The sequence below is a fragment of the Sphaeramia orbicularis genome, chromosome 5 (assembly GCF_902148855.1).
Source record: "Sphaeramia orbicularis chromosome 5, fSphaOr1.1, whole genome shotgun sequence".
Taxonomy (NCBI): domain Eukaryota; kingdom Metazoa; phylum Chordata; class Actinopteri; order Kurtiformes; family Apogonidae; genus Sphaeramia; species Sphaeramia orbicularis.
This window is the reverse complement of record NC_043961.1, coordinates 58098920-58112789: the sequence shown is the minus strand read 5'-3', so window position 1 is coordinate 58112789 and position 13870 is coordinate 58098920. Positions and strand designations below refer to the sequence as shown.

The 13870-nt window shown below is 35.9% G+C and overlaps 1 protein-coding gene across 1 annotated transcript in view; it reads right to left on the bottom strand.

Moving 5' to 3' along the window:
• The window catches only part of rnf207a (ring finger protein 207a), a 45704-nt gene that overhangs the window by 14200 nt on the left and 17634 nt on the right, over window positions 1–13870 (bottom strand). The window contains exons 5-11 of the mRNA XM_030134705.1: window positions 13726–13801; window positions 12050–12175; window positions 8447–8493; window positions 5971–6043; window positions 3859–3927; window positions 3481–3549; window positions 100–203 (exon numbers count right to left, since the gene is read on the bottom strand). Of these exons, the coding sequence (XP_029990565.1) occupies window positions 100–203; window positions 3481–3549; window positions 3859–3927; window positions 5971–6043; window positions 8447–8493; window positions 12050–12175; window positions 13726–13801 (564 nt within the window). The remainder of the gene's footprint in view (window positions 1–99; window positions 204–3480; window positions 3550–3858; window positions 3928–5970; window positions 6044–8446; window positions 8494–12049; window positions 12176–13725; window positions 13802–13870) is intronic.

Sequence of the window (13870 nt, the reverse complement as noted above, 5' to 3'; positions counted from 1 at the left end):
AAGCAAAGGCACATTGTGAATGGAAGCCTTTACAGGAAGGGATCATCTGAGTGACTGCACTCAGATGATATTTGGCAGCAGGTAAATAAATGATCTCACCTTATTGCACTTGTGGAGCCGGTGACAGAAGGAGGGCAGCGCTGTCCTATCAGCAGTAATGGTTCTAGACAGCGGGCAAACTCACTCCGATAGTCTGTGTTGATCTAACGGTAGACATACATTAAGTTATTTAGACTTCTTTAAACAGTGTAAGAATGGCATCTTTATATATTATAGAAAATCTGAGCTGTACTTTTTCATGAAATAGAAATACTAATGACAACTTACAGAGAAAAACACGACACGACACGACACGAGAGGGAAACATTGTATAAGGCAGTGGTTCCCAAACTTTTTTGGCCCATGACCCCATTTTAACATCACAAATTTCTGGTGACCCCAAACATTTTGCTTGGCTAAAATTAATTCGTTTTGATCATGTAATAGTTTGCTCTACTATGTTGCAAATAGAAGTTGATTTTAGAGGACATTTAGTCTATATAATGTACAGGGTGGGGAAGCAAAATTTACAATGAACATTTAGTTGTTTTTTCTCAGCAGGCACTACGTCAATTGTTTTGAAACCAAACATATACTGATGTCATAATCATACCTAACACTATTATCCATACCTTTTCAGAAACTTTTGCCCATATGAGTAATCAGGAAAGCAAACGTCAAAGAGTGTGTGATTTGCTGAATGCACTCGTCACACCAAAGGAGATTTCAAAAATAGTTGGAGTGTCCATAAAGACTGTTTATAATGGAAAGAAGAGAATGACTATGAGCAAAACTATTACCAGAAAGTCTGGAAGATACTATTAAAGAAGAATGGGAGAAGTTGTCACCCCAATATTTGAGGAACACTTGCGCAAGTTTCAGGAAGCGTGTGAAGGCAGTTATTGAGAAAGAAGGAGGACACATAGAATAAAAACATTTTCTATTATGTCAATTTTCTTGTGGCAAATAAATTCTCATGACTTTCAATAAACTAATTGGTCATGCACTGTCTTTCAATCCCTGCCTCAAAATATTGTACATTTTGCTTCCCCACCCTGTATATTATTATGGACAGAGCTTTTCAACAACGCCTACATGATCAGTGAATTAAATATGGGAAAATACCTGATTTTTATTGAAGAAATGCAAAATACAGAGTATAACTGATTTTCAACCTTGGGGTCGGGACCCCATGTGGGGTCGCCTGGAATTCAAATGGGGTCGCCTGAAATTTTTAATAATTGCTAATTAAAAAAAATGGCTTATAAAAAATATATGGTGAGTTGAGAGAGACACGATAAACTGTGAGTCTGAAACTGCAGCACTGTGGTTCTGTTTATCTGTCAAATGTTCATTGTGGTCGGTTTCAGATGCTGCAGCTCTTTCATATTTCATATTTTTGAGTTCTTGTTTGTTCAGTATTAATTGTCAGCCTTGTAAATCCAAGCTGGACTGACTGAACATATCCTGACCAAGGAAAATAAAATTCTCACTTTGTAGTAATCTGCACCTGGCTTTTCTGCCTCCGTCCATAATAATATACATTATATAGACTAAATGTCCTCTAAAATTAACGTTTATTTGCAACATAGTATAGCAAACTATTACATGATCAAAAACAAATTAATTTTAGCAAAAACAAAAAAAGTCTCCGGTTTGAATGTCTGGGGTCACCAGAAATTTGTGATGTTAAAATGGGGTCACGAGATGAAAAAGGTTGGGAACCACTGGAGTATAATATTAAACAAATAGAGAGAAAATTTCATTTGGGAACTGCCACAAAAGTAGCTCTGGGTCTTTATGGGTTAAGATCCAATCTGGATATATGTGAAATATGCACAGCAGTAAAAACAAACATTTAAGGAAAAAACAGCTTCTATGAACCAAAGAGGAAGCATCTAGTGTGACATTCCTTTGCACTTAACATGTCTTTAACCCTTTTATTCAGACAATATGAAGTTTATTGCATTACTTTTCTGGTGTTTTATACCAGGTTTCATTCAACACATGTCAGATGTGTTCAACTGTTTGGGCTACTTCTTGTCGTGGGGTCAGAGGTCACAAAAAAATAGTGACTTTAGCCCAGTGGTTTCCAACCTTTTTTGGCACGTGACCCCATTTTGACATCACACATTTCTGGCGACCCCAGACATTCAAAACAAAGATTTTTTTTGTTGCTATAATTAACTTGTTTTTGATCATGTAATAGTTTGCTATACTATGTTGCAAATAAATGTTAATTTTAGACGACATTTAGGTGATATAATGTATATTATTATGGATGGAGGCAGTAAAGCCAGCGTCACAGTTTGTCTTTTATGGACTGTGATTGTCTCAGCTCACCATGTATTTTTTTTTTATTAGTAAATTTTTTATTTTTATCAGTTACTAGAAATTTCAGGCGACCCCATTTGAATTCCAGGCGACCCCACGTGGAGTCCCGACCCCAAGGTTGAAAAACACTGATTTAACCTTTACAACCCATTTGGTTCAGGGTTTTTTTGTGTCTTTTAAGGCAGTGCACTGAGAAATAAATACGTATGCTCATTTCAACAATGCATAAACAACAAAGATAAAGGTGACCTAAGAGTTTTGGACAGTACTGTGTGTCAAACCTTGTCCTGCTGTGTGTATTCGAGGTGTGAAAGTGGGTATTTCCCCAGCCAAATGGATTCTTTTAATTAACTGGAAACAAACCAAACTGCTTCAGGATGGTTAACTGGTATAAGGAGTTTGTGGACAGACTGCTCTTGTTCTCAAAGACAATGATAGACCTGATGGTATTCACAGTCCTTGGGCTTATTCTGGCATTTAAAGCAGAAAACAAATGTATGCTATATGTACTTGTGATGTACTGAATGTGAATATCTGATACTGAATGTCAATAAACAATAACTTATAAAAAAAAAAAAAAATCATATCTTGCTGTAAATTATGAATACAAGTTGCATATGTATTTTAAATGATTTGTAAATAAATCTGAACTGAACTGAACTGAAAAACGTCACAAATCAGCAGGAAACATAAGTATGCACGGCACAAAACTGAAGGGTTTGATGAGAATGAAAATGATGTGGTCATCCCTCCAATAAAGTTTGTGAAAGCACATAATGATAGCAGTTGATACTCATTTAACGTCCATCTGTTCAGTCTTACATTTCTAAATTTAAAAGCTGGGAAAAAAAAAAACAGTAATGTGAATGGATAGTATACTGTTTTTGACTGAGTCTTTCTTTTCCATTTTCTACATCATATAGTGGTTAGAATCCCATTAGAAGCCTCAAAACTCAATTTTCTTACAATAAAAATTGGCAGTGGGGTTTAGAAGCGCAGTGGAAAAGCATTGGGAATGAGCAAAACAACATCTAATCAGTACACTGGAGTGGATTTCACTCTGAACGTAACCTTTGCCGGTTCTGTATGCGGCCTGTTCCTACTCACTTTGCTGCTTTGCACTGGTCTCAGTCGATGAGGGAGCTTTACAATTCGCTGCAGCCTCTCCATGAGTTGCTGTGTAAGCAAGAACATCCAGAGTGTGATTCAATGACCTGTTTCACCTCGCTGAAACATTACGGACAACCTCCATTTAATGCCCAATTCAGTCTGCCTACTGCGGGAAGTTCCTGCCAAGAAAACTTCTCCAAAATATACTGACTCCTATCCCATAACATACGGTCTGTGATTGTTTCAGAATTGCATTAATAGTGTTATATTACAGTGTACAACTGTGCATGAATATTTGATAAAATTCTAATTATTAATGAAAGGCAGGGAAAAAATAGTCCATAAATTATGTCCTCTAGATGTGATCGTACTCACATAACCCATGTCCAAAAACTCAAACTTATTGGCAGAGTTGAGAAAGGCTGAACAGGTGACAAGATGAACCTAAACACAAGAAAATAGAAATGCAGTTTTAACAAGAAAAAATGGAAAATAAAGCACTAACAGGCTAAAACGGAAAATTAAAACAAATGTCTAACATATTTAAAACTCTAACACAGGGATGTCAAACTCATTTTAGTTCAGGGGCCACATGCAGCCTAATATGATATAAAGTGGGCCGGACCAGCAAAATAATATAAATGATCAGATAAGAATTTATAAATAATGTCAACGCCAAAGTTTTTTTTTATGTTTCTGAGTGAAAGAAGTCAAACTCTGTAATGAAAATGTTTACATCTATGAACCGTACTTGAACATAACATGAACAAATATGAACCTGAAAATTCTTAAGAAAAATAAGTGCCATTTTAACAATTCTACGCCTTAGTTTATCATTTATACATATGCATTACAACTTACAGATGACAGTGGATCTACAAATACACAAAACATTTAGTAACAGGCAGAATATTGGCACAATTCCACATACTTCTCTTAAGAAATTTTAGGTTATTCACATTTTTTGCAAAAGGCTAATCTGTAAATGTAAACATTTTTGTGTAATTTAACTTTTTTATGCTACAACAAAGAGAAAAAATTGTAGTTTTCATTATTTATAGGTTATTGTGATAGTATTTTACTGGTCTGACCCACTTGAGATTGAATTGACCTAAAATGATTCTAACATCCTTGAGTGTTAATATCGTCAGTGTCATTTCTGCATTTCACAAATTCATCCCAGGACCCTTGGGCAGGCCAGTTTTGGCCCCCGGGCCGCATGTTTAACACCTGTGCTCTAACAGATATGCTTCATGTAGAGTTGAAACCTGATACACTTTTGGTTGTACTTGGAGCCTCTAATCAATTTTCACAACTTAATAAAAACACCACCGTCAACTTCTATCTTATGCACTTATCGTAGGAAAAAAGCTTGTTTTGTTGTTCTGGAAAAAATCAGAAGTTCCTTCAGTTAAATTATGGCTGGAAGAAATGGTTAAACTCTCTCACCTGGAGAGAATCGGGTTCTCGTTGTTAAATAAACTACACCAGATTATTCAGATGTGTATCCCCTTCAACAATATATTGATAACTCAACCTGAATATAATTACAAATTACGTGGCCTCCCTGGGTGTGACATGCCATAAGTCCTGGGATGGGGGGGGTGGATGAGGGTTGTTAAATTGTGTGTTTGTTATGTTTGCTTTCCTTTGTTGTACTTTTGGTTTGCTCACTCTGTGTGTATTTCTCAAAATGTGGACAAATTGTAACAAGTGTTCAGAGAACGCAAACCTCTGCCAAACACCCCGAACGGTGTGCATGTGTGGATCGACTATTTCTTTTTAAATTAAACAGTTTCAAGGTTGTTCCATACAGCAGAAAAAGTTGAAGCTTGGTACCAGTCATGTGTATGTCAAATTATATTAAATTCCAATCAGTATTTGTTGAGTTATAATGAAAAATGTATCGCAAAAAGGATTTTCAATGTTAAACTGAAATGTCCACAGAGTCCACATTCCACAGTGGATGTGGACAGTTCTGTGTCAGATACAAGATATTGTTCTAAGCTACAGGTGGATCAAATTGGAGGCTAATCTGAGTCGTTTTGAATTTTTTATGAATTTTCAAAAATTGCTCAATGATGAGAAATAGGAAAATTGTAGGTTTTGTGATCTTGCTGTGACCTTGAACTTTGGCCTACTTGGCCCAAAATTTAATGGGTTGGTCCCAGGGCCTAGGCCTATCTGTGGGGAAGATTTGGTAAAGATGGTTGGAATAGTTTTCCCGTAAAGTTTCTAACAAACAAACAAACACACAAAGAAAAGTGATCACAATACCTCCTGGCGGAAGTAATAATAGATGTTTTTGTAACTAACTTCTGAATAAAAAGAATGACAATAAAAGAATTTATGTCACATCTAACTGCACAATTCATTTTCTCTGTAATCTGCTCCAAAGGCCCATTAATTAAGGTTTGAGTTCAGGTGAAAGTGTGCATCTATGTCTGCTTCATCATTATTCATCATTGAGTTGTTACCGTGCTCTACCTGGAGAGTGGGCAGGAGGGCGGTGAGGTGTGAGAGCTGTTCTTTGAGCGCTTTCTCCTTCTCCTCGTGTTGACTGCAAACATACACAAACACGTAACACTACACCCTCCATTCAACGCCCGCTGATATTCACAGAGGATTCAGCTCAGGAGGTGCAACCACAAACAACATGCTCCATATTTCCAGAAGCTAATCTATCTGTCTCCTCCTGTAACAAACACATAAGCACAGACACAGGGCCGGACACACAAAGCCCGACATAAATAGCCTTTAACACCCTTCCGGGAACCCAGCCACTGGATGGCTTCCAGGCAATGGAGAAACAGAAAGAGACAGAGAGAGAGAGAGACAGCGAGAGAGAGAGAGAAATGGAGGACACTTGTCACAAAAAAATCTCATTAAAGATCCCCACAGACTGCAACCTGATACACTCACTCACATACAGAAAATTGTTCCCGTTCAATCATGCACACGTACACATGGAGAGCGCACCAAGAAGGAATTGGTTTGCATTCAGATGGAGTCATTTAGAATCGGTGCTGTTAGCAAATCTGAATTCGCAGACTCACAGGAAGCGAGGAGGTCAAGATAAAACACTAATTTGATGTCTGCTTCTTGTCAAGGACTACACTTAAGTGATTAGTCAGTAATCTTCTGTGACCTTTAAGCAATGTGCAATATTTTGATCTTGAAATTAATTAGTGGTAAAGTTTAATGACATTAAATCAAACTTTAATGATTTTCTTGGGGATGCTGTAGGATTATTAATTTTGTGCTAAAACTACATGCTGCGAGGATACTTGTGGAAGCCAATTAAGCTTTTATCACAAAGAGATTTTCTAGTGTTTTTTTACTTTTATATTCTGGGTTGAACACAGTTACATGCAGCAGACTTAACCCTGTAAAGCCTGAACCACAAAAATCATTGACAGAAAATCCCAGTTCTTTGAAACTGGAGCATTTATTGGTTCTTCTGAACAACCAAAAAAAAATTTTTTTTCAAATATCGGTTTCCATGTATGAGTTTTAATTTTGTATCATATTTAATACATCGGGTCTCAATGCTCAAATGCTATTATTTTTGAACAGACAAAAACATAATATAACACAAACATGTCCAACAAATTATTAGTTCCTTTTCTAAATTGTCAAAGTTCTTCCTCCTTCCTTATTATCCCTTTCATGCACAAATTATTATTATTAGTCAAGATTTTTTTTATTGAGTGTTTTTATTCCTCCTTAGGCATGAAAAAAAATTCCAAACAAGTTTTTTTTCCTCATGAAAATACAAAAATGTCCGTGCATTTAATTTTTGAAGTAAAGAAACATAAACCAAATATCAGAAAGTGAGATGAAAACAATGAAATAAAAACATTTTAATGCAGCTAATCTGATGTTTTCTCACATTTGAACATATTCTAATCCTAGTTATAACTCACATCATGGAGATAATATGCAAAAAAAAACAAACTTTTTGTCTAACAAATAACAATTGATTTAAACTAAAACATGTTACTCCAGATCAGGTTTATCAAGAACAGCAAAGTTACAGTAATAGTGTGAACTGCAGTGTATGGGATGATGCATAAGCGTCCACTGTGTTGGCTGATATGGAACTAAAACAACAAAACCCATGAATATACAAAGGAACAGCTGGAGAAGAACTGTCCACTGGAGTGACCAGTATGCATGAAAGGGTTAATGACAGTCTTGTAGTGTCACTGGAAAGGCCTCTGGTGAATGAATTCCTCCCCCCTGGTGGATTATCTGTGTATTACATGTATCTAATTGTATACATCAGGTTTTTTAAAAAAAAAGAAAAAAGAAAAAGAAATCACGCTGATCATGTAGAGGGCTTCAAAACTCATGTATCAAATATGATACGTTTGGCATTATAGGGTTAAGCACATAAAAATAAAAATTAAAAAAAAGATAAATATATCTCACTAACAGAGAAATAAAATGTAATGGGAAAAGGCTGTATATCATATTTAAAAAGTAATAGAATTTATAGATTTTTCTTAGTCCGGGAACAAATTTGTGAACCTGTAAACCTCATACTGTAAATGTCTTCTTCTGCGTTTGCCATTCAAGGTCAGTAAGTACTTCATTTAAACACTGCATATACTTCAGTTAGTGTATTTCAATGACACAATCCACGCACAAGCTGCAACCACTGACTTGAAAAATGTAGCAGCTCTAAAGTGGTTCTAATTCAGCACCACGCTTTGTTAAAATGAAAATCACCCAAGAAAATGTGTTTGGAGAGGAAGGAGATTATTCCAAGGCAAACAGGGTGCTGCTATTCATCACCTGAAGTACAATGCTGTATAATACAATGGAAAATGTATCAAGTGACCCAGTGAAAATGGGATAATAACACTCAGTTTAGTCAATTTTGTGACATGAGCTTTGAGGCAACAAAGAGAACATTTTGCTGTAAGAACCCAGAAATCTTTTATGCATTTTATTTTACCTTTGGGCTGCTTTCAACAGAATCTTCTTCCTTTCTGCCAGTCTCTCCTATCAGATCAGAAGAGAGGAAGCACTCCTTTAATAATACAGTGCAAAAAAAAAAAAAGAAGAAAAACAGCTTTGACCTCTCTAATACCTAATGAATTTTGAAGATTGCATGAAAAAGGCGTGAAGGTGTGAATTGTCTGAGGCTTTTATGGATGGCTCATAATGCATAGATACTGCGCTTTCTTCCTCACAATTAGGCCACTAGAGACACCCAGTGGACAAACTATGCTAATGGTGTTAGGATTTCAAACCACTGTATTAAAGACTGACAATATTTGCATCTTAATCTAAACCTGAAGGACATTACATTGCACCCTGGACATTGTAGAAACTTAATCACACATCATCTAAACTGCGCTGGCACACATTTCTTGCGGTATTGTCAACCCATAAAGGCCCAGTGTGACTTTTGTGTCAGTTCCAAAATTAATTTTTCTCACTAATTAACCTTTCTTAACCCCTTTAGCCCTATCAGCCCGTCCGCGGGCCGAAAAAATTATATTAATATTCATCTACTATAAGAAATATAATAAATCAGGACAACGAATGTTTTTTTCAACTTTTGCTCAAAGTTTAGACCCTAATGTTAATAAAAGTACATCAAAAGTGTATTTTAGTGCAAACTTTAATGTTCAGACATGATTTTGAATATTTGTGGGGTGAAATATACGCTATTAAAAATCTCCGACACGAACAATTAATTTATGCATATCATCGTAAATCCAGCCGAAAAAAAACAGGCGAGGATAAAAAATTCTAATTTCTCTTTTAGTTTGTTACAGTTTACTCAGGCATAGTAATAGATACAATATTTTCAACAATGGGAATAGATTCTGTGAGGTCTGTAAATGTCCATAGACACCAAGAACATCCATATGGACCTTATTATTGTGGAGTAATTCTTCATTTACTTTGGGTATGTCTTTTTAGGCGTTTTTCCCCTGAAAATACGGTCAGGGTTTAACAGGTTAAGTGATTTATTGTCATTTATACAATATTATCCTCTGTATTTTGTGGGGGGTTTTTTCAGTGAAAATCATGCATTTTATTATATTTAACTCACTGATCATGTAGATGTTCATAAAAGCTCAGATTAAAATTGAGGATTATTATATCAAAAATAGAGAAAACTGAAGAAATGATGACTTTTTCTGCAAATCTATCATTAACTGAACATAAACCCAGTGTCTTCATCTACTGTCACTGATCCAACTCCATGGGTTTTACTGGTGAATGAATGCTGTAGAAGATGACGGTGTTTCCATGGTAATTATGGAGCCTCTGAACGTCCAAATGGGTCATATCTGATGACCAAGAAAAGATGAAGAACTGTATTTTACACCAATTATTTACATGTATTGATAGGATTAGTGGATCAACAGGTATTCAACAGTTTAGATCAGTAGATGGTTTGGGTCAACAGCGGATGTTTGAGTCTTTATGGGTTAAACAATTTTGGTTCAGTGTAACTAAAAACCTGTCATGTCTTCTTAGTCCTGGTCCAGTAATAGGTTTGTTGGTTTAATTAAGTTTTAATGATCACACATATGCACGTCTCCGTCTCTGTATTAACCCATAAAGATCCAAACAACCACTGGAAACCAAAATCATCTACCAATATACCATGTTTAATACCTGTTGATCCACTAATCTTATCAATCCATGTCAATAACTGATGGAAAATACAGTTATTCGTCTTTTCATGGTCATCAGATATGACCCATTTGGACGCTCAGAAGTTCTGTGGTTACTGTGGAAACACCGTCATCTTCTACAACATTGATTCACCAGTAAAACCCATGGAGTTGGATCAATGACAGTGGATGGAGACACATAATTAATGATAGATTTGCTGAAAAAGAACACTTTCTGTAGTTTTCTCTGTTTCTGATATTATGACAGTTAATTTTAATCTGAGCTTTTCATCAACTTCTACATGATCAGAAAATTAAATATGGGAAAATACTGGATTTTTATTCAAGAAACACAAAATACAGAGGGTAATATTATAAAAAATGGTGACAAATCATTTAAGAAAGGTTAAATAGAGAGAAAATTTCATTTGGGAACTGCCACAAAAGTAGCTCTGGGTCTTTAAGGGTTAAGGTCCAATCTGGATACTATATGTGAAATATGTACAGCAGTAAAAACAAACATTTGATTAAAAAACAGCTTCTATGAACCGAAGAAGAAGCATCTAGTTTGACATTCCTTTACACTCAACATGTCTTTAACCCTTTTATTCAGACAATATGAGGTTTATTGCATTAATCTTCTGATGTTTTATACCAGGTTTCATTCAACACATGTCAGATGTGTTCAACTGTTTGGGGTATTTCTTAGTCATGGGGTCAGAGTTTGTAAAAAAAATAGCGACTTTAACCCAGTGGTTCCCAACCTTTTTTAACATCACAAATTTCTGCCGACCCCAGACGTGCAAAACTAAGACTTTTTTTTTTTTTTTTTTTTTGCTAAAATGAATTTGTTTTTGATCATGTAATAGTTTGCTGTACTATGTTGCAAATAAATGTTAATTTTAGACGACATTTAGTCTATATAATGTATATGATTATGGACAGAGGTAGAAAAGCCAGGTTGAGATGACTGCACAAAGTGAGAATTTTATCTTTTTTTATGTACAGTCAGTCCAGCTTGGATTTACAAGGCCGCAAATTAATACTGAACAAACAAGAACTCAAACTATGAATTATGAAAGAGCTGCAGCATCTGAAACTGACCACAATGAACATTTGACAGATAAACAGAACCGCAGTGCTGCAGTTTCAGCTTCACAGTTTGTCATGTCTGGTATGTATTGTGGTTGTCTCTCTCAACTCACCATATATTTTTTTATTAGTATGTCGTCTTTTATTTTTATCAACTAGAAATTTTAAGCAACCTCATTTGAATTCCAGGCGACCCCATGTGGTATCCCGACCCCAAGGTTGAAAAACACTGCTTTAACTTTAACACATTTGGTTCAGCTTTTTTTTGTGTCTTTTAAGGCAGTGCACTGAGAAATAAATATGTATGCTCATTTCAACACTGCATAAACAACAAAGATAAAGGTGGCCTTGGAGTTTTGGACAGTACTATATATCAAACCTTGTCCTGCTGTGTGTATTCGAGGTGTGAAAGTGGGTATTTCCCCAGCCAAATGGATTCTTTTAATTAATTGGAAACAAACCAAACTGCTTAAGGATGGTTAATTGGTATAAGGAGTTTGTGGACAGACTGCTCTTGTTCTCAAAGACAATGATAGACCTGATGGTATTCACAGTCCTTGGGCTTTTGTTAAATCCTGCCAAGAAAAACCCTAATTACTGAACTTCTGTTGTTAAATTATGTACCCACTACCGCAGTTTTTTCTTTGTCTTCTCTGTTATTACAAATTATTAAATTTTTTTTAAAAACTTGAAGAACATGTTATCTGTTTAAAAGGTCTGAATGAGCCTGCGGTATGTTTAAAGAAGTATATTATATTTCAGTAAATTAGTCAAAGTGTGTGTGACTGCGTAAGCAAAGAAAATACACTGCAATAGGATCATAATATAACCTGCAGGTTGTTAAAAAGAGTACAAATTGCACTCTCTTCTTCCTCCACATTCAGACACACTTCTCCTATCATCGCTCTCAGCAACACGATTGCTTCTCTGGTGGAAGTCTGCAGCTCCTTCACCACCTACAGAACGAAGCACTCACTGTCAGTACAAAACGTCAAAGCCACACAATCCTATTACACCACATTAAGAATTAACATTTGACTAATTTTGTTTGATGCTGTACTGTGCATTTTTTCAAATTTTATACTCAGTGCCACTGAAAACGCACCACTTGAAGATTTTTATATTTTTTTTAAATCGATGAGGATTTTTATTCCATAAGCTCTTTGGAATTAATCATAGGCCATTTCTATACAGTAAAAATCAAAAATCACATCCAAATTTGTAGACAAAAAATAAGGATAAAGAAAGAAACTCAAGGACTTCCAAAACCAAAAGTCACAAAGCGGTCCCGGAGGTGCTGCAGCTCAATGTAGCGATCCTGCTGTGGCGTGGTCACATGTGCTCGTCCAGGGCGAGGTCTGTCTGCAGCTGAGCCAGTTTCTTCATGCCTCTGTTGCATCCTGACTATGGTGGACACATTGCATCCAAAACAGCGCGCCACCTGCCGAGCAGAGATTCCGGCCTCCAGGAGCCCCATAGTATGGCATCTTTGGTCACGGGTCAGTCTGGGCATCGCTGAGTTATTGCAAATGATTTTCATGCTTTTCAGCTTGCCTTTATATACAGAACATGAGCACTCCTTAACTGACCACAGTTCCTTAAGTTGAGCAGTTCAAAAACAAGTCTTATGAATGCAGACAAGTTCATTCAAGCGTGACAATAGCTCAACCCGTCTCAGGTTGTTAAGAAATTGTCTGGGATTATCTTATACAGGTGAAACTTAAACATATTGATGCAGCTCAGGAACAATAAAACACATTCAAGTGTTGCGTTTTCATTGGCACTGAGTATACAAATGTCAGTGCACCCACACCAGTATCTCATTTCAGAATATCATCCCCAGTGGTCTAAACCAACAAAGTGGAAGTGCTGCTGGGTCTTCTTGGTGATTATCCACAGGTGCTCTTTGGAAACTTGTGGTGTGTCTTACTATTTGGAGTCAAAAAAATCCACATTAACACCTAAGATTTCAAAAAATCTTAGATTCTTGTGTGAAAAATGCTTTTATTACTTGATGGCAATCATTTCAAAAATCATTCAAAAGATCGTTTCATCATTTAACCTCCTGAGAGCCAAGAAATCTCAACAAAGTACAAGCTTTTTTTTTGTTTTTTATTAAATAAGTGTCTATGTTGGAAAAATCATGATGCAACAGTTTCTTCAGATGCAGTTTTTAAAATTTTTATGGAATGTCCTTTGTGGTGGACAGTTTTCTTTTCTTTTCTTTTTTTTATAAAGTTGTGATACTCTTGTCCACAAATGTGGACAGAAAACCCATAGCTGGGTCTTAGGAGGTTAAAATATTTTAAATGATTGCCATGAAGTAATTAAGGCATTTTATTTTTACACAAATCCTACATTGTGCCTTAGAATATTTTTTGAAATCTTGCATGTTAATGTGGATTTTTTTGGACTCCAAATCATCCCCAGTGGTATTTAAAATATTTATGATACTTTTTTTTTGTCTTGAATGTCAAATGCATGGAGATGAAGCACACTCTCTCACCAGCACAGCCTGGTCCAACATTTCACACCCTTGCACGTATGCTGTTTCAATATCAATGCAGTGAGTCCGACTCTCCCTGTGGTATACAAAAAAAATATAAGTTACTGAAGAAGAGAAGAGAAGAGAAGAGAAGAGAAGAGAAGAG